Below are 24163 nucleotides of genomic sequence, written 5' to 3' on the forward strand. Positions count from 1 at the left end.
ACACCTGATATTGGATATGACTGAAAAATAATGTCTCACAGGCATTCATACCTGAACCACACCTTTATTTGCCAAGGTAGAGTATATGATCAGTGAATATATTCAATGTACAGGCTACAATGTGGCGAACTCATGCTTGGTAATAACTACATGTATGTATGACTTTCATCTTTGGCACAAAAATATTATATTCTATTCTATTCAGTCCATAGGCTTCATTGATTCTATTCAGGCTGTGTTGATGTCAATACACCCGGCTATGATAGCTGAGGTTCATAGCTAGCTAGCTAATATTGACATGATAATAATGACATGTAACAGTCGTGTGTAACAGTTATTTTCTGCAATTCTACAGTCAGACTGATGGATCTTACATGGATGTACCTGCAGTAAGTAGATCTACTGTCAGACTGATGGATCTTACATGGATGCTCCTGTACTAAGTGGACCTACTGTCAGGGCTGGTGCTTCTGATGGTCCTGGCATGGTTTCGAGGCCTGTTCAGAAATCTGTGCTCATGAATGTGCAGCGGCAAAGGAAACTTTGATAATGAATAAAGTGGACTTCATAGCTTTTATTGGTAAGGTTATCAATACGACTCGGGTTGTGGAAAGCAGAAATGCCAGGTTGAAGGTTATTGTGGAGATGGAAAAATAGATATTGGGAGTAACAGATGTTACTGTTGAAATGGTTGTTGACATGCTGAACAAACCTATGGGTGGAGTGTTTCAGCATGATATAGATAAAGTTAAATGGGGTTGGGGGTTTGGAGGAGGGTGTGGAAGAAGTTAGGGATTTATTTTGTTTAGAATTTGTTCATGGTACTACAGAATTGGGTAGACCATGATTGATCGTACATTCCACCACAGTAGGTGGTGACGTGCACTTAAACGATTGTTTGCGGACCGCCATGATATCATAGAAGAAGAATTATTATTATTATTATTATTATTGTTCATCTGAACCGGGCGTGCGCACTGCGCTGTCACCGCCTGCGAAGCAACACCAACCCGTGCGCGTACTGAAAACAAGATTGATCCTGCCTGGTGATAGGACATATCCCAGCAAAAACATAACATTTTATCGCCTATTTAGATCACATTACACGGACTTTGAGACAGATCATACATAGAGGGGTGAGTTGAGTTGATTGTATTATCTTGATACAACGAAGCGGTATTGATGACGATGTGGCTGCAGTTGTTTTGCGCTTCCCGTCTGTCTCAAAATGGCGGAGAGGCAGTTACAGCAACAACACACGGTTGGGAAATTGATTATTGTAGCTAAATCATGACCTATCTTACTCTGATACATGTATCCAATGTTGTCTCGACGTGTAGTTTTAATCCATGACATTTGGAAACTTGGCTAGCATTCACATCGAGTTTGTTTACGTGGAACGTTAGCTTACTAAGGTTTTAAACTTTAGTAGCTAACATAGCAAGTCAGCATAGCAATTAGCCACGGATCAGTTGGTTCGACATTAAATGGTCCGAATGCGGAATGCTTGATTGAAATTACAGAACTATAGAATATAGTATAGGTTTCTTGCTTATAGTATGTGATAATTTCATGTTTGGTGAGAGGACTTGGGCAAGATAAAATGCTAACGAACCGCTTAAATTTCGGTCTTACTAGCTAACGTAACAAGCTGCATTCGTCAACTAGCTAACTGGCTGGAAGGGCGTATGTTGGTCATTGCTTCAACCTTGGATAGCCAATTCCCTCCATGCTAGATCATGTAGCCACCTACCGGTATGTTGGCTAGTAAACCACCTATTAAGTATCACCTTTGCTGTACCACCTGCGCCGATATTTAATCTAGCTAAGGTAAGGAGTTGTCTACTTGTGTAAGCACTTTTGGAAAATGGCTAACTATAGTAACGTTAATGTTAGACGTTAGCTAACTAGGGCGTTAACTAGGTAACGTTAACGATCTTGCGTGCCATTTGAGTTAAATTAGTAACATCACATTTCTGGTGTTGATTCCTCGAACATATATACACACATGTCGATCAAGGCTTAACTGGGCTGAATGTCCAAAATAAATCACATCGTTCATGTGATGAAACGGCTTGTTTGCCAGCAGAATGTAAGTCTAACAGGGTGGAGTTTTGGCAATATGGTGTTCATCATGAATAACGTTACACAGATAGTGGTCTCTGGTTGTCTAGTGGCTACTCTACACCGAACATTGGCTGGGTTTATATCTACATTTCGGTTCAGATAGTATAACGTTAAGCTAGATATCTGGCTAACGTTAGATTCACGATTTGTGTTGTCAACAGTTAGCAAGCCAGAATGGTATTTTCATGAGCCTTTATGGCAAAGACAACGTAGTTTGAGCTAGCTAGCTAACGTTAGCTGTCACTGGAGGGGACTCGTAGAAAATAAAAAAGTAACGTTAATGGCGTATTTCTGTAAGCACTAAATCCGCCATGGTTCGTTGGCAGAGACCCATGTGAAAATGAATGGCGTATAAGGTCTGTGGTAAACGCATGCTTAGATCTTATACACATTGTTCTGAGATGCTCTTATGCAGCTAATGTCACATTTTGTGAATTTTGAATTATGTAATCGGAACAAGCACATTACGTTTTAGTAATTTAGCAGACGCTCTTATCTACCTGCCGCATATAAAGGCGTCATAATTCATAAAGGTCATGTTAACAGACTCTTTATTTCATAAGAAAAAAAACAATATACAATCTCCTAAGCCTGTGTTAACCTTAGACCCTATTTTTGGTGTTTATCCCAAAACCCAATTTCCCCATATGAATGGCTGAATGAACCAGAGGTAACTCATTTCCGTTTTTTAGGACTTCAAACTGGCTAGCTCTATTAGCCGAGTTTGTTTTGCATGGCCCACCCAGTGGGTGGAGATTACCCTTGAGGACCAATTGAATGGTCTAAAATGCACTATTAACTGGGTAGTTTGAGCCCTGGATGCTGATTAGGTGACTGCCGTGGTATACCATGGGTATGACAAAAATATATTTTTACTGCTCTAATTACATTAGTAACCAGTTTATAATAGCAATAAGGTACCTCAGGGGTTTGTGGTATATGGCCTATATACCACGGCTAAGGGCTGTGTCCAGGCACTCCACTATGCGTCGTGCTTAAGAACAGCACTTAGCCGTGGTATATTGGCCATATACCACACCCCCTCGTGCCTTATTGCTTAATTAACTCAGCAAACTTGCAGCACAGTGCCATACAAAACGAACTCTCCCAATGCTGTCTTGACACAGCTGTTTGTGATGTAGGCAGACATTACCTGGCAAATAATCTCCCTTTGAACCCACTAACAATTCAACGTTTTTTTTTTAACCAAACATCAAGGTACACCTGATCTGAATTCTAGGTCATTATTTGCGTTTAAGCTAGTAGGCAGCTGTCATCCATGATTTGAGTGAGGGTGGAATGAACAGCGAGCAACAGGACATTAAAAACAACAATTAATGAGCCTGTGCTAAACTTCACTGTTTTTGTCAGTCTGCTATTATTAGTGCATGTACAGTTGGGTCTGAAATTGACACGCTTAAAAAGGATGAGCAAACATTATCATTAAAGTAGTGAGATCATATTTTATACTAATACAATTGCTCAGAGAATGAGATTTTGTTTAACTAATACTTTTTTTTCTTCTCTCAAAGGTGGGGGTCAAAATTATTGACAACCATGTTTTAACACCTTTCAATATTTCACCTTTTTCTAAAATGTTTTAAGAGTTGGAGAACACATTGGGAGAGAGCTAAGACCATTCCTCCATACAGAATCCTTCCATATCCTTGATATCATTCATCTGCACCTATGGACTGGCCTCTTCATGTCTGGAGACTGAATTGATTTTGTGGCTAATTAACAATTTCTTTGTGGATTTTGATGTGTGCTTGAGGTTGTTGTCTTGCTGGAAGATCCACTTGTCTTATGGCCAAGTTGCAGCCACCTGGCAGAGGCAAACATGTGTGTGTGTGTGTATATATATATATATATATATATATATATATATATTAGTTTTTTTGTGTGTGTATGTATGTGCGTGCGTGTGTGTGTCTTTGTACTGGGTAAAGTTCATGATGCCATTGACCTTAACAAGGGTCCCAGGACCAGTGGAGGCAAAATAGCCCCATAACATAGTTCCACCACTATGTTTTACAGTAGGTATTAGTGATGGGGGCAAAAATTGATAGTTACATATTAGGTAGTGATGTTAATCTTTTAGCTACCGTTTTCAAAACATTTTTTCCGTTGTCCAGAACCCAAATGCACAATCCTAGTCATATTAGCAACCCATACTATTTGTTGCTGTTATATTCCCTCTCTTTCTAAGTTTCTAACATAAATGTTTGTCTCTGTCAGATTAGGGCTGGGTGATATGGCCAAAATATAATGTATGGTATTTTTCAAATCTTTGATGGTATGACAGTATTTTATGTTTTTGATTAATACAAGTTCAACATTTGCTTTATCAGCAGTGGGTGGCAACACATATTCTAAATTATTTCAATGGGTCTTTCTCAGTTCTGATTTGTTTTATACTTTTCAGTTCAACTTCAACCTAAAACAATTTCCATCAATTTTTGCATTTGTTGCACTCATTTGAGATCATTTCCAGACTGCCACGATGTGGGCAAAAATACCAGGCCTTATTTTTAACCAAATGTTGCAATTGCGATTTAGATCAAAACACTTGGGTGAACTTCTGGAACCATGGAAATAGAATGTTTATTATAATTCTATAGTTAGATTATAAATAATAGTGTGCACTTTGAATACAGTGTTTGACATGACAACGAATGAAAATGCCATTGACGTGTTATAGTGACAGGGTAGTCAACCAATGTGATGTTCAGTGTTTCCTAGGGTACCCTATAATTCTTGGCTACATTAAATCTTCATTCATATAGCCAACATATTCATGCTTCGCCTATTCCTCTTTGATTTAGAAGATACTGTTGCACAAACAACATGCTGATTTAAGCCTCCACCAGTACTGGTATCAGGCTGTATTAGCTAGATACCTTTGCTCTGACTCAGTACTTTTATCTATAGCGATTAGCATTAGTGGCTAACACAATTTCGAGTAGCTTGCTAAGAAAATACAAACTAGTTGTTTTCAGATGTAAGAAACACAAACTAATATTGTAATTATGGAACACTTGTGGATTTATATTAAGATCAAAGTGGAAACAACATCGTTGTCATCAACATTGTTGCATGTGCTGCATTGACCATGCAGACTGAACGAAAGTGTCTCGTGGTCAAGCAACAACAAATGCGCTCGTTGAGTGACAGGGACTAGGGAGAGCGAGAGAGAGGACTCAAGTAGCGGAGTAAACTATGAAAAACGGACGTTACACACGGCGTATCACATGTAACAAACCAAACATTCAAATGCCGTTATAGAAGGTAAAGTAAAAACCCAAACCCGTCCGTGCCTATACGGTATACCGCCCAGCCCTATGTCAGTGTTTTTCCACAATTGCATTTTGGTAAATGTTTGAACATGTTTATTTAGCGGCTTCATTACGGCAGTTGCATGTTCAATAATGGGCTATAGACTTTTTACACTAAGACAATGGGTGTGCTATTGTTGCATGTTTTCATTAAGCTCTTACTGAAAAATGTCAGTTCTTTGTACAAGCATGCATAGTATTTTCTGTTGGTCACGTCATTTTGTTTGGAAATTTTTTTTAAACAATTTGTGACTGGTGAATGAGGTTCGGTGAGTCGGCAGCAAAGTTGCCCGAAATGTGCATCCTAATATTGGGATATTATTTTTGGCGATGTAGCGACAATATCGCGTTCAGAATGTTGAGCTAGTTGGCTGTACCTGCACCACAGCTCCAGTGTCGTTATATCGTAGCTTGTTTTTAAATAGGGAGCCAATTTGTTTTCAGCACATATTTCCATGACTCATCAAAATTCGTTTTCTCATTACTCATTTCCCTCTGCAGAAGACATGATGAGCAATATGTTTGGAACATCGAAACTAGGGCTGCATGATTAATGCAATTCAGATCGAAATTGAGATATTGGTATGTGCAATATCCATATCGCAAGAGGCTGTGATTTTTCTTCTTTATTTGACGATCTGTTAATACAACAACAACTAGACTCCGGTACCTCCTCCAATGAGACGATCTAGGGTAGACTGTTCATTCACTCCGCTTGGAATGCACATGCAGGCCAATCACGAGCTTCCCCGCTTAGAGCACGCAGTTAGGTGCTGGTGGGTGAGGAGAGAAAGTGCTTTACCAAAGACGGTACAGTATGAGGTTTAGAAACTCTGTGGCTTTACCTCCGAGTGTGTGTTGGAAACATGAGTGATGTTAGTACTGACGACAGTGTCGTATATGGTGCCAAAGAAGGGTGCCTCTTCAGTGGTATGGCAGTATTTTGGCACCAGGCAAACCAATGACAACCAAATGCAAGTTGTTAAAAGTACCTCAAATTTGTGACGACTACAAGAGGCAACACAACAAATTGATTCAATCATTTGAAGAATGGTGGTGGAAAAAAAAGCCCAACAGCAGCAAAGCCCCTCAGCCACAACCAGCCACCTACGTCAAACAGGCATTGATTGCCGATGTGTTTTCAAGTATAATGCCCTACCTAAAACATCCCGCAGACACATCATCACCTATCACATAGCCAAATACATGGTTCATATTTACAGTTGCAAAGACAGCTTCAAGAATATGATAAACAAGCTGGACAGGAGATTCAAGATTCCATCTTGCACATATTTCTCCAAAGTCGCCATCCCAACACTGTATAACAAAATTAAGGGAGAAGTTTAAACATGTCGCGTTGAATGACTGGACCAGACTCCAATGTTTTGGACACAGGCTGCACCTTGTAATCGGTAGGCTATGTGTTACATGTTTTTAACGCATTTTGATATTCAATTTTAATGATTGAGCCTACTTATGCATGGCTGCCTGAATAAATACATAATTAACTTAAGTTAAGAACTCATAATGGTAAAATAGTAAATAGGAACTCTTTATTCATTAATACGTGCTGTGCTTATACCACACTATATAAGTATTGAAGTTCCCACAAGTGCTGAGCAGGTTGTATAGCCTACCTGGTTGGCATGAAAATTAACCACGGGAAAAGCATCCTCCATTTGCTGTTTAAGTGCATAGATGACATGCATTTTTTCCCGCTGCCCCTGTTTGGAGACGGCTGCATCAAAACACATTTCACCCATATATATTATTATTATTTAGTATATGCAAAGACGAGATTAAATCAAGAATAGTCTGATGGGTGACAATAATAGCCTGTTATCGCTTGTGGATGATGCCCAGCATAAGAAACTGATTTTTTTGTGACTTTTTCAACTCATAGTCGCGCACCTCATGTAGCGTAGCATAATTGCATTCACTTTTGATAATGGTATTTTGTTGCTAATGGAACATTCACGCGTATAGTCTACTACCATGTGCGCATTGCTGTGCTTATAATGTGAAGAAATAGCTTAATAGTTTATCAACATTTTAAGCTAAAATTCCTGATCTGCTGCGGCAGCCACATTGCGTAAAACGTTTTTTGATGCTAGTATTTGTATTAATTTGGCATCTATCGCATCCCACAACTGTCCCAGACTATGTGTGGAATATTATTTTTAGCATAGAATAGTTCAACTTTTGTACTATGGGGGATAGTAGATTGACATAGGCTAGCACTTTTGATGTTTGTTGTTGTTTGCTGATGAAAAGTACATGTGGACAGTTCTTCCAATATCTTCAATATGCATCTCGGAATTTGATAAGGTTGCGTCCCCGATGTGTCTGTCTTAATTTGTAGCCTGTGAGAAGGGCGCAACGCAGCGCTCAGGGAGAAGGGCGCAACGCAGCGCTCAGGGAGAAGGGCGCAACGCAGAGCTCAGGGAGAAGGGCGCAACGCAGCGCTCAGGGAGAAGGGCGCAACGCAGCGCTCAGGGAGAAGGGCGCAACGCAGCGCTCCGCAACGCAGCGCTCAGGAAGGGCGCAACGCAGCGCTCCGGGCCAAGGGCGCAATTCCCACTGGAAGCAAAAGGCATGGATTTTTTTTTTAAGGGTGCATTACTGCCACACAGAGGGGATGCCGCCATGAAATGTGAGGCATTATCAAGTGCTTGTCAAATTGTGAATGAGAGACTGATAAAGTGTGTACGCCCTGCGCAAAAAAACCAAAGCAGAGCTCATGCCTTTCAAGCTACTTTTTTCAAATCATCAGTAGTTGCATCATGCAGCCTTACAATGTATTAAACATCAAAACATGTAGAACAACTAAAGTTACATTAATAACTCTAAATTAAGCATATAGGAGTACCTATTTCTTTGTTAACCGCTCAACACAGAATAGCCGCATGTGCGCACTCCCTCAAATCGTTTGGAGAAAAATGTTATATTTTATTCAGTTTTGTTCAATTGTATTCTTCATACTATAAAATAATGCTAAATGTGTAGCCCACAGCCATTTGGCATAGCCAGATCAGGACCTAACATAAGGGGCGGCAGGTAGCCTAGTGGTTAGAGCGTTAAACCAGTAACAGATCAAATCCCGAGCTGACAAGGTAAAAATCTGTCGTTCTTTACTGACTTGCCTAGTTAAATAATGTATATATATATATATATTTTTTTTACTCAGACTATGCTATTCTGTTCTTCTGAAATAGACTACATTTTCTTCGTATCGTGTTTCTTTAGACCTGTCTAAAATAACTCATGGATTTGTTGTGAAGGTGTAGGCTATATTAGATGGATTTATTAGACTTTTTAAAATGTTCCAACGGTCTGCATCAGTGGCTTGTAGGCTATACGTTGAAGCCAGGAGATGCTAAATGTGTTCATTAACGGTCAATTACCTTGAGACCGACCAGTTATTTGCTTGACAATCACCATCTGATGAAATGATCGCCACATCCCCAAACGGTACACAATTTGAGCGAGTTCCTTCCTACAAATATCCTGGTATTTGGCTTGATACCAAACTGTAATTTAAAGAACATGTCACTGAGCTGGTGAAGAAGTTGAAGTTCAAGGTTTGTTTCTTTTACAGAAACCAAGCATGTCTGAATTTTCTTAACAGGAAATACATTGTCAAGGCCCCTTTTCTGTCTATTTTAGATTATGGGGATATTATCTACACTACATACACAAAAGTATGAGGACACCCCTTCAAATGACTGAATTCTGCTATTTCAGCCACACCCTTTCCTGTCAGGTGTATAAAATCAAGCACACAGCCATGCAATCTCCTTAGACAAACATTAGAATGACCTTACTGGGGAGTTCAATGACTTTCAACATGGCACCGTCAAATCAGGTTTTATTTGTCTCATGCATCGAATACCACAGGTGTAGACCTTACTGTGATAGGATGCCACCTTTCCAGCAAGTCACTTTGTTAAATCTATGCACTGCTAGAGCTGCCCAGTGAAGTACAAGTACTGTTATTGCTCTAGGAGCAAGAACGGCTCAGCCTCAAAGTGGTAGGCCACACAAGCTCACAGAATAGGACCGCTGATTGCTGAAGCTCGCAGCGCGTTAAAAATCATCTGTCCTAGGCTGCAACACTCAATACCAAGTTCATAACTGCGTCTGGAAGTAACGTCGGTACAATAACTGTTCGTCAGGAGCTTCATGAAATTGGTTTCCATGGCCGACCAGCCTAAGATCACCATGCGCAATGCCAAGCGTCGGCTGGAGTGGTGTAAAGCTCACTGCCATTGGACTCTGGAGCAGTGGAAACACATTCTCTGGAGTGATGAATCACGCTTCCACATCTGGCAGTCCGATGGACCAATCTGGGTTTGGCGGATGCCAGGAGAACGCTACCAGTCCCAATGCATAGTCCCAACTGTGAAGTTTTGTGAAGGAGGAATAATGGTCTGGGGCTGTTTTTGATGGTTTGGGTTAGGCCCCTTAGCTCCAGTGAAGGGAAATCTTAACGCTGTGCTTCCAACTTTTTGGCAACAGTTTGGAGAAAGTCTTTTCCTGTTTATGCATGACAATGCCCCCATGCACAAAGCAAGGTCCATACAAAAATGGTTTGTCAAGATCGGTGTGAAAGAACTTGACTAGCATGCACAGAGCCCTGACCTCAACCCTATTGAACACCTCACCGACTGCAAGCCAGGCCTAATTTCCCAACATCAGTGCCCGACTTTACTAATGCTCTTGTGGCTGAATGGAAGCAAGTCCCCGCAGCAATGTTCCAACATCTAGTGGAAAGTCTTCCCAGAAGAGTGGAGGCTGTTAAAGCAGCAAAGAGGGGACCAACTCCATATTAAGGCCCATGATTTTAGAATGAGATGTGTATCTAACACAAGCATTCCTTGCCAAATGACAACCGTTTAATCACAAATTCTAGATGGTTGATTTGAAGTAGTAAAAGGTGTTCCAACGAGCTGCAGTTTTGAAATAATTTCTTTGTCTATTTTCCGCTTAGGCTACTTTGCGAACTGCTAGTGCCATTCAAATTTGGTCAGCCTAGGCCAGTACACGAACAGTCAAATGCCCATCCCTTTGTGTGTGGCCTAAATGTTGTCCAGTAATACTAGCCCTAGCTCCTCTCTAAGAACCCAGTTGTCTATAGGAGCCTTGTGTGTCTGTGACTCTCTGGATGGTTTGGAGAGTTAGTCTCTTAGCTAAGTCTACTGTGGTATTACTTACTATACGGTCTGGCTGTTGGGTATGATGTAGTTCACAGATTGAGAGATGGACAGGAGACAAGTAACTGACCAACTGGCTAAGATCTACCTTGAGATCTGTGGTGCATGCTACATGACATTTTGGCGCAAAACTGAAAGTTTGACTGGACTGCATTAGTTATTCACGTGTTCACTGATACAGTTCCTTCAGAAAGAGTTCACACCACCCTTGATTTTTCCAAATGTAGTTGTTACAAAGTGGGATTAAAATGGATTTAATTATATTTTTAAAAATCAGTGATCTACACAATACTCCAATGTAAAAAAAAATATGCTCTGGACACTACGCTGATAGACACAGCAAACCTTCTTGCCACAGCTCACATTGATGTGCCATCCTGGATGAGCTGCACTACCTGAGCCACTTGTGTGGGTTGTAGACTCTGTCTCATGCTACCACTAGAGTGAAAGCACTGCCAGCATTCAAAAGTGACCAAAACATCAGCCAGGAAGCATAGGAACTGAGAAGTGGTCTGTGGTCACCACTCCTTTATTGGGGGTGTCTTGCTAATTGCCTATAATTTACACCTGTTGTCTATTCCATTTGCACAACAGCATGTGACATTTATTGTCTATCAGTGTTGCTTCCTAAGTGGACAGTTTGATTTCACAGAAGTGTGATTGACTTGGAGTTACATTGTGTTGTTTAAGTGTTCCCTTTATTTTTTTGAGCAGTGTATAATGATTACATACCCTACATTACTCATCTCATATGTACAGTTGAAGTCGGAAGTTTACATACACACACACACATTTCTTGTTAAGAAACTACAGTTTTGGCAAGTTGGTTAGAACATCTACTTTATGTATGACACTAGTAATTTTCCCAACAATTGTTTACAGACAGATTATTTCACTTATAATTCACTGCATCACAATTCCAGTGCGTCAGAAGTTTACATACACTAAGTTGACTGTGCCTTTTAAACAGCATGGAATATTTCAGAAAATTATGTCTTGGTTTAGAAGCTTCATTGACATCATTTGAATCTATTGGAGGTGTGCTTGTGGATGTATTTCAAGGCCTACCTTCAAACTCAGTGCCTCTTTGCTTGACATCATGGGAAAATCCAAAGAAATCAACCAAGACCTCAGAAAAAAATTGTAGACCTTCACAAGTCTGGTTCATCCTTGGGAGCAATTTCCAAACGCCTGAAGGTACCACGTTCACCTGTACAAACAATAGTACGCAAGTATTAACACCATGGGACTACGCAACCGTCATACCTCTCAGGAAGGAGACGCGTTCTGTCTCCTAGAGATGAACGTACTTTGGTGCGAAAAGTGAAAATCAATCCCAGAACAACAGCAAAGGACCTTGTGAAGATGCTGGAGGAAACAGGCACAAAAGTATCTATATCCACAGTAAAACGAGTCATATATCGACATAAGCTGAAAGGCCGCTCAGCAAGGAAGAAGCCACTGCTCCAAAACTGCCATAAGAAAGCCAGACTACGGTTTGCAACTGCACATGGGGACAAAGATTGTACTTTTTGGAGAAATGTCCTCTGGTCTGATGAAACAAAAATATAACTGTTTTGCCATAATGACCATCGTTATGTTTGGAGGAAAAAGGGGGAGTCTTGCAAGCCGACGAACACCAACCCAAACGTGAAGCACGGGGTGGCAGCATCATGTTGTGGGGGTGCTTTGCTGCAGGAAGGACTGGTGCACTTCACAAAATTGAAAGCATCATGAGGAGGAAAAATTATGTGGATATATTGAAGTAACATCTCAAGACATCATGTTAAAGCTTGGTTGCAAATGGGTCTTCCAAATGTACAATGACCCCAAGCATACTTCCAAGGTTGTGACAAAATGGCTTAAGGACAACAAAGTCAAGGTATTGGAGTGGCCATCACAAAGCCCTGACCTCAAGCCTATTGGGAGTTTGTGGGCAGAACTGAAAAAGCGTGTGCAAGCAAGGAGGCCTACAAGCCTGTCTCAGTTATACTAGTTCTTTCAGGAGGAATGGGCCAAAATTCACACAACTTATTATGGGAAGCTTGTGAAGGCTAACTGAAATGTTTGACCAAAGTTAAACAATTTAAAGGCAATGCTACCAAATACAAATTGAGTGTATGTAAACTTCTGACCCACTGGGAATGTGATGAAAGATATGAAAGCAACTGAAATCAATCATTCTCTCTACTATTATTCTGACATTTCACATTCTTAAAATAAAGTGGTGATCCTAACTGACCTAAGACTGGGAATTTTAACTCCGATTAAATGTCAGGAATTGTGAAAAACTGAGTTTAAATGTATTTGGCTAAGGTGTATGTAAACTTCCGACTTCAACTGTAAACTCAGCAAAAAAATAAACATTATCTCACTGTCAACTGCGTTTATTTTCAGGAAACTTAACATGTGTAAATATTTGTATGAACATAAGATTCAACAACTGAGACATAAACTGAACAAGTTCCATAGACATGTGACTAACAGAAATGGAATAATGTGTACCAGAACAATGGGGGTGTCAAAAGTAACATTCGGTATCTGGTGTGGCCACCAGCTGCATTAAGTACTGCAGTGCATCTCCTCCTCATGGACTGCACCAGATTTGCCAGTTCTTGCTGTGTGATATTACCCCACTCTTCCACCAAGGCCCCTGCAAGTTCCCAGACATTTCTGGTGGGAATGGCCCTAGCTCTCACCCTCCGATCCAACAGGTTCCAGACGTGCTCAATGGGATTGAGATCCGGGGTCTTCGCTGAACATGGCAGAACACTGGCATTCCTGTCTTGCAGGAAATCACGCACAGAATGAGCAATATGGCTGGTGGCATTGTCATGCTGCAGGGTCATGTCAGGATGAGCCTGTAGTAAGGGTACCACATGAGGGAGGAGGATGTCTTCCCTGTAACGCACAGCATTGAGATTGCCTGCAATGACAACAAGCTCAGTCCGATGATGCTGTGACACACCGCCCCAGACCATGACGGACCCTCCAATTCAATCCCGCTCCAGAGTACAGGCCTCGGTGTAACGCTCATTCCTTCGCCGATAAACGCGAATCCGACCATCCCCCCTGGTGAGACAAAACCGCGACTCGTTCAGTGAAGAGCACTTTCTGCCAGTCCTGTCTGGTCCAGCGACGGTGGGTTTGTGCCCATAGGTGACGTTGTTGCCGGTGATGTCTGGTGAGGACCTGCCTTACAACAGGGCTACAAGCCCTCCGTCCAGCCTCTCTCAGCCTATTACGGACAGTCTGAGCACTGATGGAGCGATTGTGCGTTCCTGGTGTAACTCGGGCAGTTGTTGCCATCCTGTACCTGTCCCACAGGTGTGATGTTCGGATGTACTGATCCTGTGCAGGTTTTTGATGCACGTGGTCTACCACATCTCCCTTTAGCCTTGTATTCGGCGTCTCACAGTACTGACATTTCTTAGAATGTATTGACCTAGCCACATCTGCAGTCCTCATCCCTCCTTGCAGCATAGCTAAGGCACGTTCACACACATGAGCAGGGACCCTGGGCATCTTTCTTTTGGGTTTTCCAGAGTCAGTAGAAAGGCCTCTTTAGTGTCCTAAGTTTTCAGAACTGTGACCTTAATTGCCTACTGTCTGTAAGCTGTTAGTGTCTTAACAACCGTTCCGCAGGTGCATGTTCATTAATTGTTTATGGTTCATTGAACCATCAGTGTTTAAACCCTTTACAATGAAGATCTGTGAAGTTATTTGGATTTTTATGAATTATCTTTGAAAGACAGGGTCCTGAAAAAGAGACGTTTCTTTTTTTGTTGAGTTTATATAGCTCTATTAGCCTAAACCTGTTCCACACCTGTCAGTCCAGACTGAAAGGAGTAGTGAGCCTTGCCATTAGGCAGAATGGAAGATATCAGTCATTGTTTGTGTACCGTGTTCATTTCTTATCTGTAATTGTTTTTCCGTCAACAGTAAATTTTTGTCTTTCTCTTCCACTCTCCCTCTACCTCTGTTTTGCTTTTCTCCCCCGTGTTTTCTGGCTGCCTCTCTCTCTCTTTCTGTGTCTCTTTGTCTCTCTCTCCCTCTCTCTCTCTCTGTCTGTCTGTCTTTTGTGGAATACCAGTTATAGTTTCTGAGGGTTGAAGTCTGAACGACTGACCGAGGGACCTGAGAACCCCCCTACACCATCTCACCCTGTCCCACCCGCCTCCCTCAGAGGGAGAGAGCAGCCACTACAGCCAACATGGTGCTGTCACAGAGACAACGAGACGAACTGTAAGTACACGCGCGCACACACACACTAGTGATATGGGTGGGAGGGGATCGATAGTTACATATCGCAATATTAGTTTTGGCGATATTACATTGATACTTTGACTCAAAGTATCGATTTGTAATGCTAGGTAGCATTAGCTAGCGATAGCTGGCTGTACATTTGCCAAAACGCTGATATTTTTCATCCTATGGTTTGTTCTCAATCTTTTTAAAAAGTGCAGCAACATCTTTTCCGCACCTATTTCCTTGACTGCTCAAAACAAATTTTGTCATGCTCTTTTTTTTCTCTCTGCAGCAGGAATATAGTGAGCAATATGTTTGGAACATCAGATTGCAATAAAATCTCAGTATCAAATCGCAATACATATCGTATACACATAATTTTGTGAGGTCCCAGGCAATTCCCAGCCCCAATTTTTTTGGGTGTGTATTAGGATGTTTTCACACTTGGTTCCTTTCAGATAATGTTTTTACTTAGTGCGGTTTGCTTGATTTTTTTTTGTGCAGTTTGAACACTCCAAAGGATCTCAGACCCCTCAAAAGAGCCCCCGATGTGAAGCGAACAGAGGTTTTTTTGAGTTCTCTCTTTTGTGGCACCAATGTGAGGGTTTATGGCAGAGTAACCGGTGTTGCAGTACTCTAGTGGCTGGTGTGGGAATTATGACATGCAAGCTTGGGGAGCTTTGCATTAACATTGTCCTAAAAAGGGAACCGGAGGTGGTCTCGGTTTGCTTCAGGGGCTCTTTTGAGGGGGTTTGAGTTCCTTTTTAAGCGAACTGCACATGAGTTCACAAAAATTTGCTGAAAGCGAACACGTGAGAAAACACCCTTAGATGGGCATTTGAAATTATTTCACTATTTAAATAATATCATTATTTTTTGGGGGATATCCGGATAGTTGAAAATATTTGCTCTAGTCTCTTGACCAATCAGAATTATGCTTAAAAAGGCCACAGCAAACAATGCAAACATATTTTTAGGGTAATATTCGGGGAGTTTTGGGGCAACAGTAGCCTACGCTAAAAACAGTGAAAAGTCTGCTGTTTGCCATCATAAAACTGATTTCAGATTATTATTATTTATTTATTTTGTGTTTTTTTGCCTTGATCTGTGTCAGGTCTTGTGGACCCTCGGTTTGTACACGCCTGTAGGCTCATTTGAAGTGGGGAAAATAGCATATGGTTGTCAGGGCTGACCGGAGGGCAAGATGTGCTATGATATTAAAATGTATTTTCTTGTAAAACCAGGGGAGAATGACAGCTCCCTCTCATTGAAGCCATGAAGGATAATGTTAACCGGGGAACTGCAGGCTGTTTTTTAGAACTCTGTATCCCCAGGGCTCTACGCTTACCCTTTTTTGCAAGGTGTTCGAAGTAATAAAAAAAAGTAGGCGCACACAAAGAAATTTAGGCACACAGTGAAAAATACTTGATCAGGATCGAGGGAAAGATGAACAGAGCAAAGTCCTTGATGAAAACCTTCTCAGGACCTCAGACTGGGGGTCAAGGTTCACCTTCCAACAAGACAAAGACCCTAAGCACACAGCCAAGACAACACAGGAGTGGCTTCGGGACAAGTCTCTGAATGTCCTTGAGTGGCCCAGCCAGAGCCCGGGCTTGAACCCGATCGAACATCTCTGGAGAGACCTGAAAATAGCTGTGCAGCAACGCTCCCCATCCAACCTGACAGAGCTTGAGAGGATATGCAGAGAAGACTGGGAGATACTCTCCAAATACAAGTGTGCCAAGCTTGTAGCGTCATAACAAGAAGATTCATGGTTATAATCGCTGCCAAATGTGCTTCAACAAAGCACGGAGTAAAGGGTCTGAATACTTATGTAAATGTGACACACATACCACATTTTCTCTGAAAAAATTGTGCGCACACACTCACACTCCCATTCTCTCCCTCTCTCCGACACTCACACATATTACAATTATCCAACAGCCATTTGAGGAGTGCTGATGATGTCAGAGATTTTTTGTTGCTGCTCATAGAAAATGTAGCCCTCATCAGAGAATGGAACCAGGCTGCCACTCAGACATACAACTCTGTGTGCGCGCATGCGGTTTTGGTCGTGTTGGTCGATCTGCTTCTCCTGAGTGTCGCCATGTTTCCATGACAACCATAAACACACCATCTGTGATTCAATTCTCAGTGTCGTTTTCCTAGAGGAAACATATCACTGGACTTCACACTCGAGCACACACACCCACTTTCACTGCAGCACAGCTTCTGCCAGACAGACAGGGTGTGGTCTCTTTCTGCCTTAAGGTGGAACTGAGATTTCTCTTAAGGTAGAACTGCTGATATATCTGTTGCCAATCATGAGTGCTTTCAAGTGCGTGTTCCACAGCAGATGTTCTTCACAATATGACAAACAGGCTCATTCTTTCAGGACAACGCAGGGTGTCACGCATGTCATCTTTGTAACTGTGGATCAAACATGGCAGTAATAAATATTTGATAATGAAAATGTGTAGTGCACATTTGGACTCAAGGGTGTGTGGTTTTCTTCTGTGACATCAAAGCAGTGTTATAATACTCAATGTTTCCCTCACTCAGAGTAGCCCAATTAGCGAGGGGGATGGAGGCATTTTGTCACGCGTGTTGCTCAACTTTATAATGGCTGTCAGTCAAAACTTATACAGCGCTGTGAAGCGGAGAACCTGAGCCCTGACGTTATGTGTAGCATGTGTCTGTACAGCCACTGCGTTCAAATTCTCTCTGTCTCTGTCTCTCTCTCTGTCTCTGTGTGTTAGAAACCGAGCTATAGCAGACTACCTACGCTCCAATGGCTATGAGGAAGCCTACTCCACCTTCAAGAAAGAGGCTGAATTAGATATGGTAAGAGCACACACACACTAACTAACCCCACACATTCCCGATTTGCAACACTAACCTATTATTTTATTTCCTCACAACAATTTTAAACCTAGAGATCATTCTCTCATATTTCCATTTCTGTCTCCCCTCCCTTTCTTCCACAGAATGAGGAGTTAGATAAGAAGTACGCTGGTCTTTTGGAAAAGAAATGGACCTCTGTCATCAGATTACAGAAGAAGGTGATTGTTGACGTCACGTTTGTGGTGTTATGGTATTTGATGTGTATGTCAGTTGACTGTGACTTGTATGTGTGAATACTTTCCAAATGCAATGTTCAGACTAGGGATGCACAGATATTACATTTTTGGCTGATACGATATCTGATATTTTCCTTGCCAAAAAAACAGATACTGATATTTAACAGTTTAGCTGCCTTTTTAAGCATTCTAGTTAAGTTAAATAGTTGAAAAACACACACACCAAAACGTTATTTTGTTGGCATTTACGTATGTCCCCATTACCAGTAAAACATAGTCAAAACTTATTTCTTTAATTTACTTGCTGTGCTGTTTTGCTGTTCATTTGTTCAGTCGTTTCATTCTCAACCAGGATTTCATCATACATGTCAAGCGGTAAAGTTTTAGCTCTGTCTGTCCGTCGCCTCTTCTGTCGTGGGTCCTCTTCTTCGGTGGGCACTGTCACTGTGTCCGTTTCCATCTTGTCCAGCTGTGTCTGCATCGAAGTAGCGGTCCATGTACCGAGCATCGAGTATGGTGGCAACACAGTAAAGAGGCTCAGAGAGAATGCCACCGAATCGTATTTTCACAGCCACAAGTAGAGTACTTTTGCAAGTTATAACCCCACGGTCTGTGTCGGCAGTGTAGTTGAGCAGGCGTTTACATTCCATGACAGACGGTATCACGTCTGCTGCAGACACAGTTGATGAGCTTATTTCTTGAGTCAGTTGTTCGAATGGAGCTTGGAGTGTGTTCAAATTCCATTGAAATGGCAGCAGTGGTAGGAGAACCAGCACATTCTTGAGCATGCAATACTGTTTTCCATATTACACGATCCTCGTCGGCTAACTGTGCTGCCAGACTCCGCATGCCCATGGGGCTGACTGACATCGCTGGTCCAATTGTTAGTCATGAAGCTAATAGCAGTGACGCCCACAGCAAGGAGCTCATGGATGTGCTTTTCAACAAGAATGTGTAACTCCGGTAGGGTAATATTGGAAAAATAGCGCCTTCTTGGTATTGTGTACTGGGGCTCAAGGTGCTCGACCAGTCGGCGAAAGCCAACATCATCCACGACAGAGAACAGTTGATTGTCAAGGGCAATGAATCTCATTATCTTGGCGTTAATGGATTTCACCTTTTGAGTTGTCTCGCTGAAATGTTCTTACTCTTTCAAATGACTGCTCGACTTTAACTTGTTAGGTGTTGGAAATGTGCTTTTTTTCTAAGTAGTCGCTGAACGTCTGGGGGTGATGCACTTTCAAATGAGTAATTAGGTTTGTGGTATTGAAATATTTCACTTTCTCCCCTCTGGAAATAATAGCAGCACAAACATTGCAAATGGCCTTTATCTTCCTTTGAAACTTCAAAATAGATTCACACAGCAGACATTGTGGGCTAGGTTTGGAATGCTGTGTTGCACGTGTAGTGCTGTATTTTTCGTGACGTCATTACATCATCTAACTACACTACCGTTCAAAAATGTGGGGTCACTTGTGTCCATTTTTAAAATAACATCAAAATGATCAGAAATGCAGTGTAGACATTATTAATGTTGTAAACGGCTATTGTAGTTAATGGAATATCTACATAGGCGTACAGAGGCCCATTATCAGCAACCATCACTTCTGTGTTCCAATGGCACTTTGTTAGCTAATCCAAGTTTATCATTTTAAAAGGCTAATTGATCACTAGAAAACTATTTTGCTATTATGTTAGCACAGCTGAACACTATTGTTCTGATTTAAAGAAGCAATAAAACTTGCCTTCAGACTAGTTGAGTATCTGGAGCATCAGTATTTGTGGGTTCGATTACAGGCTCAAAATGGCCAGAAACTAAGAACTTTCTTCTGAAACTCGTCACTCTATTCTTGTTTTGAAAAATGAAGGCTATTTCATGTGAAAAATTGCCAGAAACTGAAGATCTCATACAACGCTGTGTACGACTCCCTTCACAGAACAGCGCAAACTGGCCCTGCCCAGAATAGAAAGAGTGGGAGGCCCCGGTGCACAACTGAGCAAGAGAACAAGTACATTAGTGTCTAGTTTGAGAAACAGACGCCTCACAAGTCCTGAACTGGCAGCTTCATTAAATAGTACCCGCAAAACACCAGTCTCAGCGTCAACAGTGAAGAGGCGACTCCGGGATGCTGGCCTTCTAGGCAGAATTGCAAAGAAAAAGCCATATCTCAGACTGGCCAATTAAAAGAAAATATTAAAATGGGCAAAAGAACAAAGACACTGGACAGAGGAAGATTGGAGAAAAGTGTTATGGACAGACCATTCTAAGTTGGAGGTGTTCAGATCACAAAAAATTACTTTTGTGAGATGCATAAAAAATGAAAAGATGCTGGAGGAGTGCTTGATGCCATCTGTCAAGCATGGTGGAGGCAATGTGATGGTCTGGGGGTGCTTTGGTGATGGTAAAGTGGAAGATTTGTACAGGGTATCAAATTAAATTGTATTGGTCACATACACATGGTTAGCAGATGTTAATGTGAGTGTAGCGAAATGCTTGTGCTCCTAGTTCCGACAGTGCAGTATTATCTAACAAGTAATCTAACATATTCACAATGACTACCTTATACACAAGAAGGAAGGATATCACTCCCTTTTGCAACACTGTGCCATACCCTGTGGACGGCTCTTAATTGGAGCCAATTTCCTCTTACAACAGGACAATGGCCCAAAGCACAGCTCCAAACTATGCTAGAACTATTTAGGGAAGAGGCAGTCAGCTGGTATTCTGTCAATAATGGAGTGGCCTGCACATTCACCGGATCTCAACCCTATTGAGCTGTTGTGGAAGCAGCTTGACCGTATGGTACGTAAGAAGTGCCTATCAAGCCAATCCAACTTGTGGGAGGTGCTTCAGGAAGCATGGGGTGAAATCTCTTCAGATTACCTCAACAAATTGACAACTAGAATGCCAAAGGTCTGCAAGGCTGTAATTGCTGCAAATGGAGGATTCATTCACGAAAGCAAAGTTTGAAGGACCCAATTATTTCAGTTAAAAATCATTACTTATAACCTTGTCAATGTCTTTACTATATTTCCTATTCATTTTGCAACCCATTTCATGTACGTTTTTATGGATATCAAGAACAATTCTAAGTGACCCCAAACTTTTGGACGGTAGTGTGTGTGTGTATGTGTATATATATATATATATATATATATATATAAGTACGCACGTCAGCAATGACATCGGTTTTGCACATCGGCGTTAAACTACACATCGGGCCGATGCCGATGTTGGCATTTTTAGTTAATATCGGCCGATTCCTATATGCTTACCGTTATATCGTGCATCCCTAATTCAGACCCCTAGACGTTTTCCACATTTTATGTTACAGCCTTATTATAACATTTTCCCCTCACCAATCTACACACAATACACCATAATGACAAAGAAAACATTTTTTTTTTAGAAATATTTGCAAATGTATTAAAAATGTACAACTTAAATCACATTCACATAAGTATTCAGACACTTGGCATTCAGGCCAAAGAGTTCAATCTTGGTTTCATCAGACCAGAGAATCTTGTTTCTTCTGGTCTGAGAGTCCTTTAGGTGCCTCTTGGCAAACTCTAAGCAGGCTGTCATCTGCCTTTTACTGAAGGGTGGCTTCCATTTGCCCACTTTACCATAAAGGCCTGATTGGTGGAGTGCTGCAGAGATGGTTGTCCTTCTGGAAGGTTTTCCACAGAGGAACTCTGGAGCTCTGTCAGTGACTATCGGCTCTTGGTCACCTCCCTGACCAAGGCCCTTCTCCCTCGGGCAGCCAGCTCTAGGAAGAGTCTTTGTGGTTCCAAACTTCTTCCATTTAAGAATGATGGAGGCCACTGTGTTCTTGGGGACCTTCAATGCTGCAATACATTTTTAGTACCCTTCCCCAGATACAATCCTGCCTCGGAGCTCTATGGACAATTCCTTCTACCTTATGGTTTTGCTCTGACATGCATTGTCAACCTTTATATAGACAGGTATGTGCCTTTCCAACTAATGTCCAATCAATTCAATTTACAACAGGTGGTCTCCAATCAGGTTGTAGAAACAGCTCAAGGATGATCAATGGAAACAGGATGCACCTGAGCTCAATTTAAAGTCCCATAGCGAAGGGTCTGAATACTTATGTAAATAAGGTTTTTATTTTTTTTATTTTTAATACATTTGAAACATTTCTACAAACCTGTTTTTGATTTGTCATTATGGGGTATTGTGTGTATTTTAAGACATTGTTTTGTATTTTAAGACATTTTTGAATAGGGCTGTAACCTAACAAAATATGGAAAAGTGAAATGGTCTGAATACTTTGAATGCAGTGTATATCTGGAGTATGCGTGAAACAACACTGTTGGAGAATAATAAACAACCAACTGAACTATCCCCTCTTTATTCCTCTCTTCTCTTGTCTTCTTTTCCACCCCTTATCTTCCAACTATTCCTTCTTTTTATACCTCTCTCGTCGCTCTTTCCCAATCCCACCCCTTCTCTCCTCCAGGTGATGGAGCTGGAGTCGAAGCTGAATGAGGCCAAAGAGGAGATCACTCTAGGGGGTCCGGTGGCCCAGAAGAGGGACCCTAAGGAGTGGATCCCCCGTCCCCCAGAGAGATACGCCCTGAGCGGCCACCGCTCCCCCGTCACACGGGTCATCTTCCATCCTGTCTTCTCCGTCATGGTCACCTCCTCCGAGGACGCCACCATCAAGGTGTGTGCGTGTGCTTCAATCGTTTGCTAAGCTCTTGGTTTAAAAGTACAGCAAAAGTGTATGTGGACCAGGGAGCCATAGTTGTGGACCAGGGAGCCATAGTTGGGATGCTTGCACAAGTATGAGGTGATAGGAACATGGACATATACTTATGATAGGTTTTAAAGATTTTAAAAAATCCTTGCAAGGTGAAACTTAATGTATATTTTCATGCTATTGTATTATGTATCTGCCAGTTTAGACTGCATTATTTTCACTGTCAAATCTAAGATGGCTGCCATTGTCAGTTTGGTGGGCTTTTCCTTTAAGACAGCATGTCTATTTTAGAAATGGAGGATCATTTTCTAATGTTTGGTGTGTACCTGTCTGTAAGAACCTATATTTGTCATTCCATGTAATAATTGTTGATCATTTGTGAATTGTTAACTTCAAATCATTTATATGTTGGGTGTTTTGGAGGATGCCATGAACATTGAGCTGTTATAAGATGGCGCCGAAGAACATGGCTGACGTTTTACATTCTCCCAACCAATTGTGCTATTTTGTTAGTTTTTTTGCGTTTTGTGTAACTTATTTTTTTAAACGTATTGTGTACATAATGTTGCTGCTACTGTCTCTGATGACTGAAAATAACTTCTGGACACCAGAACAGCGATTACTCACCGCGGACTGGAATAAACTTTTTCCTTTAACGAGTCAGACGAGAAGGATATCCTGCTTTCACTGGAACAGGCCCAGATCCCCGCCATTTGCGTGAAGAAAAGGGGCCGCAGATCGGGCAGCCTTCTGAGAATCCGTAGGTGAGCGAGTAAACACCCACTGCCATATGTTTTTCTTGCTAATGTGCAATCATTGGAAAATACCATTTATGACCTACGATTAAGATTATCCTACCAACGGGACATTAAACACTGTAACATCTTATGTTTCACCGAGACTTGGCTGAACGACGATACGGACAATATAGAGCTAGCGGGATTTTCCATGCACTGGCAGAACAGAAACGCTACCTCTGGTAAGACGAGGGGTGGGGGTTTGTGTCTATTTGTCAATAAAAGCTGGTGCGCAATGTCTAATATTAAAGAAGTCTTGAGGTATTGCTCACCTGAGGTAGAGTCCCTTATGATAAGCTGTAGACCACACTATCTACCAAGAGAGTTCTCATCTATATTATTTGTAGCCATCTAATTACCACCACAGAACGAAGCTGGAACTAAGACCGCTCTCAACCAACTCTATAAGGCCATAAGCAAAGAAGAAAACGCTCACCCAAAAGCGGCACTCCTAGTGGCCGGGGACTTTAATGCAGGCAAACTTAAATCAGTTCTACCAAATTCTTACTAGGAAATCACATGTGCAACCAGAGAAAAAAAGATCCTAGACCACCTTTACTCCACACACAGAGATGCATACAAAGCTCTCCCTCGCCCTCCATTTGGAAAATCTGACCATAATTATATCCTCCTGAT

General features: G+C 41.6%; 1 protein-coding gene across 2 annotated transcripts in view; it reads left to right on the plus strand.

Moving 5' to 3' along the window:
* The first annotated feature begins 944 nt into the window (after nt 1-944).
* LOC139392737 (lissencephaly-1 homolog B) overlaps nt 945-24163 on the plus strand; it is a 43724-nt gene continuing 20505 nt past the window's right edge. Inside the window, exons 1-5 of one of the 2 annotated variants that reach the window (XM_071140950.1) lie at nt 945-1136; nt 14769-14920; nt 17683-17767; nt 17911-17985; nt 22488-22694. In XM_071140950.1, the coding sequence (XP_070997051.1) occupies nt 14889-14920; nt 17683-17767; nt 17911-17985; nt 22488-22694 (399 nt within the window). In that variant the 5' untranslated portion in view covers nt 945-1136; nt 14769-14888. Of the gene's footprint in view, nt 1137-1208; nt 1262-14768; nt 14921-17682; nt 17768-17910; nt 17986-22487; nt 22695-24163 lie in introns of those variants that run through there. The other variant, XM_071140951.1, reaches the window with a different exon arrangement.

Source organism: Oncorhynchus clarkii, chromosome 33 (assembly GCF_045791955.1).
Source record: "Oncorhynchus clarkii lewisi isolate Uvic-CL-2024 chromosome 33, UVic_Ocla_1.0, whole genome shotgun sequence".
In the NCBI taxonomy this organism is placed as follows: domain Eukaryota; kingdom Metazoa; phylum Chordata; class Actinopteri; order Salmoniformes; family Salmonidae; genus Oncorhynchus; species Oncorhynchus clarkii.